This window comes from Vitis riparia, chromosome 8, assembly GCF_004353265.1.
Source record: "Vitis riparia cultivar Riparia Gloire de Montpellier isolate 1030 chromosome 8, EGFV_Vit.rip_1.0, whole genome shotgun sequence".
Classification (NCBI taxonomy): domain Eukaryota; kingdom Viridiplantae; phylum Streptophyta; class Magnoliopsida; order Vitales; family Vitaceae; genus Vitis; species Vitis riparia.
In genome coordinates this window covers 19,542,822-19,547,706 of record NC_048438.1, presented here as the reverse complement: position 1 = coordinate 19,547,706, position 4,885 = coordinate 19,542,822, and the positions used below count along the sequence as shown (strand labels likewise).

Here is a 4,885-nt window from a genome sequence, read left to right as displayed (position 1 = left end):
GTTTTTAAATTGCTTATCTCTCTCTTATTTTTTTTCAAAAAAAGGTACATTTTTGAAATATTGATATGAGAAAACAAATGGTGATGACTAAAAAAGGAAACTACATACCATAAACCAATAAACATGAGTGGGTATATGTATGACCCACATATTGTAGGTATAAGAAAAAAGGTATCTTCCCATTACCATTGGCGTCCCCCCGAATTCCCATGGGGCATTTCTATGCTTTGCCTTGGAATCACGTGCTTGGATTTTTTTAATTTGAAAAGCCATTTACTTAACAGAATATGAAAAGCATCAACAGCTTTAGAAAACAACTTCAAAACCGTTATTAATTGTAAAGCATTTTCACTTTTTCCTGCTTGGTTTGTGGCCAACAGAGGAATTCACGGAGACTTAGGGATGAAGGTGATTCGTTAGACAACGCGCCAATAATTTGACCAAATAAAAAAATAAAAAAATTGATATATTAAAAACTAAAAAGAAAGAAAAATTCAAAAAAGCGTCCATACAATTTTTCCTGGGCTTCTGAACGAGAAATACTTGGGCTGGATAAGGCTTTTACGTGGATTCGTAGAGCCATCTCCTGCAGTATTGGGCCCCAAACTGCATATTAACATCTAAGCTAATGGTATTGGGTCCTTTTTCTCATCTCTCCAAAAGGGCCTTCTTTAGGATCGTAACCTTTTCCCACTCTTGGGCTATAGCCCAACCTCAATCCAAAGCCTCAAGACCAAATCGTGGTGAGTGGACTTCGGTCTAATTTTAGATTGTCCAAACTTAATAACCTAAATTGATTTCAAATTAAATTGTGTTTTGATTTAAAACTTATTATTTTATTTTTATTCTAAGTATTAAGATTGTTTTTATAAAGTTAACTTAATTTTTTTTTAAATGATCAAATTGACATATCCACTCTTATTAATTTTAACTAATATTTATATTTGTTGATTTTAATCAATATCTATCCTTATTAACTTTAAACAATAAATATGTTTGTCAAAATTCTATATTAAAAATATTTTAATATGACTAAAAATATTCACTATTAAAAATGAGTTGCAGTTAAGGTTTAGATGTAAAAGAAACTTTCACTAAATGTAAACTAATAGGGGGGAAATTTTTATACTTAAGAATAAGTTATTTATTTTAACTTATTTCTTTAAGTTATTTTTAATTTAAGTCATAATATTGAACTAGTTTACCAAATAACTTGAATGTGCTTAATAACTCAAATTTAGTTATTGAATCATATTAAGTAATTAAGTTAGTTTGTAACAAGAGATTCATAACCATAGCCCAACGTTGGCTAAAGCCCAATAATCCACATCATTGAGACATCAGTCCAATATGATGAGGCCCCATTCATCAGGTGGCAAACATTCGAATGGCCTATAGACCACGAGAATTTAAAAGGTAAGGCCCAATAAAGGCATAAATTTGGTAACTTGGCCCAGCCAATTTCCTTTCCAAATTTGGGGCGGGTGAGGTCCTAGTGGGCACAGCGAATTTAAGCTATTTGGTAGTTTCATTAAAGTCACGTGCGTCCTAGTAAATGACACCTCACGTTCCACGACGTGAAGCCCTCCCGCTCCCAGTGGAGAAAAGGGTCAACAAAGATTTTAGATTGGCTTCGTTTCATTCAGTCTCTTCAGAAAGCCATGAACACGAAGCTCATACTCACTGCAATAACCCTAGCAGCCATCTCCATCATCCTCGCCGTTAATTCAAATCATCTCTTTAAACCGCCTTCGATTCCCGGCACTCATGACCTCCTCCACGGCTCGGAAGTAATCCAAGTCACCGGAGCCTTCGGACCGGAGAGTATAGCTTTCGACCCCAAAGGGGAAGGCCCCTACACCGGCGTCGCGGACGGCCGGGTTCTTAAATGGGAAGGGGATGGCCGCGGATGGACCGATTTTGCTGTCACCACTTCCGAAAGGTACGGTACTTCTTAATTTGGAGTTAATTGGTTTTTTTTTTCTTCTTGGAAATTGATAGTATTCGATGAATTGAAACCCTAATTTTGATGGGAGAAGGAAGGAGTGTGTGAGGCCGTTTGCTCCGGAGATGGAACATATATGTGGAAGGCCGCTGGGGCTGCGATTTGACAAGAAAACGGGAGATCTGTATATCGCAGATGCCTACTTTGGGCTTCAAGTGGTAGAGCCAAATGGAGGTTTGGCCACCCCACTGGTGACGGAGGTTGAAGGCAGGCGCTTACTCTTCACCAACGATATGGACATCGACGAAGTTGAAGATGTGATTTATTTCACTGACACCAGCACAGATTTCCATAGACGGTAACTTCTGTATCTGCAAGCTCTTTTGTTCCTTCTTGGTAGGCAGATAGGAACAGGATCACTGTTCTCTGTTTTCCAATACAATAACAATAAAAGAAAAATAACAATTAAAGTTTGATATCATTCTTTTGAATACAAATTTATTCCATTCATTGTTCGAAAACATTCCGGAATTAAAATACTATATTTTTGGTTTTTGAGAATAAAAATGTTTCCCAAATAATTATTTTGATGTTTTCTCCGCCAACCACCCTTGGTTTCCTTCTTTTGATGGTATCAAGTTGCTTGTAGAAGTGATTATAGGGGGAAATTTAATGGCTTGGTTTAAATGACTTCTTCAGGGAGTTTAGAATTATACTTCTACTTCTGATCATCTCTAAAAATGATTGCTATTTTTCATCTAGTCATGGGGGAATTTGAAGAAAGAAAATGATTTCTTGTTTATCTCTTCATCATTTGCATAGACGACAATTCATGGCAGCACTCTTAAGCGGGGACAATACAGGCAGATTGATGAAGTATGATAAATCAAGCAAAGAAGTGACAGTTTTGCTACGGGGACTTGCTTTTGCCAATGGCGTAGCAATGAGCAAAGACCGCTCCTTTGTGCTGGTAGCTGAAACCACTACCGGTAAGATCATAAGGTATTGGCTTAAGGGTCCTAAAGCTGGAAAATCGGACGTTTTCGCAGAGGTACCAGGGTATCCAGACAACGTCAGAAGGAATTCAAAAGGAGAGTTTTGGGTGGCTTTGCATGCCAAAAAGGGACCTCATGCAAATTGGATTACTTCTAATTCATGGGTTGGGAAGACATTGTTGAAGCTTCCACTAACCTTCAAGCAACTACACAAGCTCATAGTGGTAGAGGCCCATGCTACTGCTATCAAGCTGAGCGAGGAAGGGCAAGTTTTGGAGGTTTTAGAAGATTGTGAAGGGAAAAGTATGAGGTTTATCAGTGAGGTGGAGGAGCATAATGGAAAGTTGTGGCTTGGATCAGTGATGATGCCCTTCATCGGCGTTTATAATTTGCATTAGAGAAGTGCTTTCTTCATCTCGAGGTAATCTGTGTGACTGAATTTTGTGGCCTATGTGAACTTAATTGCCCAATCGCCACATAGTTATGTACTTTTAGCTAAGTTATTTAAAATAGAAAATTGCATACATTTTAATGCCAGTTTACCTGTTCTTGTATGCTGAATTTTATTATCAATAAAATTAAATGAGTCATAACTATTCTTAGTTAATTGCTGGGGAGGCGCATATAATGTCTTCTGAATTTCCATTTTTCTAACGTGTAAATACACTTAATCATTAACAATATTCTGAATTTCGATAATTAATACCCCTATAAATATATCTTGTTAATAAATTTTTTTAAATGTGATTTTAGATATTTATAGTACCCTTGTTGGATTGTTAATGAAACTAACCTTAAAAAAAAAATCTATTGGGTTCATAATTTTAGTAGAAATTTTCACTTTAGACATTGTCATTTCACAATAATTTATATGTTTGTGTTCGTACATTTCCTTATAAATGAATGATAATATAGAGATGTTTAGTAAAAATTAATATTTGTTACTCGACTTAAATTGATATTAAGTTGAATTATTCTTAATATAAATAAATTATCACTTAAAAATAATGAAAATAAATATTAGTTAAAATTAATAAAAGTAAATATGTTACTTTGATGATTTAAAATAAATTTTGAGTTAACTTTACTAAACAATTTTAATATTTTAAGTAATAAATAAATAATGAGTTTTAAGTTAAGTACTTTAAGCGGTGTTTTGTAAAACTTCATACTTGTTACTTAATGATTTAAATTCAATCGTGAGAGTAATTAAGACTAATGAGAGTAAAAAAATAAAATGAAGATATGGATTTAAAAACAAGTTAATTATTTTTATTTTTATTTAAAATTATTTTTTATTTTAAGTCATACCATTAAAATATTTTATCAAATATATTTAATCTGCTTAATTACTCAAATTAAATCATTAAGTCACTTTTAAGTTATTAAGTTTATTTACCTGGAGGAATCAAATGAATGTGTTTTTAGATTAGGAAAATATTATCCAAACCCAATATATTAAAAGGTCGAAGAAATTAAGAACTTATTTGATAACTATTTTTTAAAACGGTTTTCTGTTATTCAAAACAAAAGACATACAAAATATGTCAGATAACCAAAAACTGTTTTTTATTTTTAATTTTTAAGAATAAAAAATGTGGTGTTTTCAGATAACATATTTTACTTATTTTTTATTGTTTTTTGTTGTAAAATTATAAAGTGAAATAAAAGAAAATAAGAAAGAGAAATTAGAATGTGGAAAGAGAATATAATAGATTTTCATTAGAGGTATCTCCCTTTTATAAGGAGTCACAAAGAGATATACATCAAAGTGGATGATCATTCACAAGTTCTCATAATTCGACAAAATCTTATATTTTATAACACTCCCCCTTAGATGATTATAACAGTATGCTTCATTAAAACCTTACTAGGAAAAACCCTAGTGAAGGAAAAATAGTGCAATATTTTTTTGGATTACTACAACTGTCTCGTTAAAAACCTT

The 4,885-nt window shown here is 33.1% G+C and overlaps 1 protein-coding gene across 1 annotated transcript; it reads left to right on the top strand.

The window, feature by feature from the left end:
• The first annotated feature begins 1,569 nt into the window (after positions 1-1,569).
• On the top strand, positions 1,570-3,547 carry LOC117921316 (protein STRICTOSIDINE SYNTHASE-LIKE 10-like). The gene is made up of 3 exons (XM_034839179.1): positions 1,570-1,942; positions 2,040-2,295; positions 2,763-3,547. The coding sequence occupies exons 1-3, from the start codon at positions 1,662-1,664 to the stop codon at positions 3,336-3,338; spliced, it is 1,113 nt and encodes a 370-aa protein (XP_034695070.1). The 5' UTR covers positions 1,570-1,661; the 3' UTR covers positions 3,339-3,547.
• Positions 3,548-4,885: the final 1,338 nt, after the last annotated feature.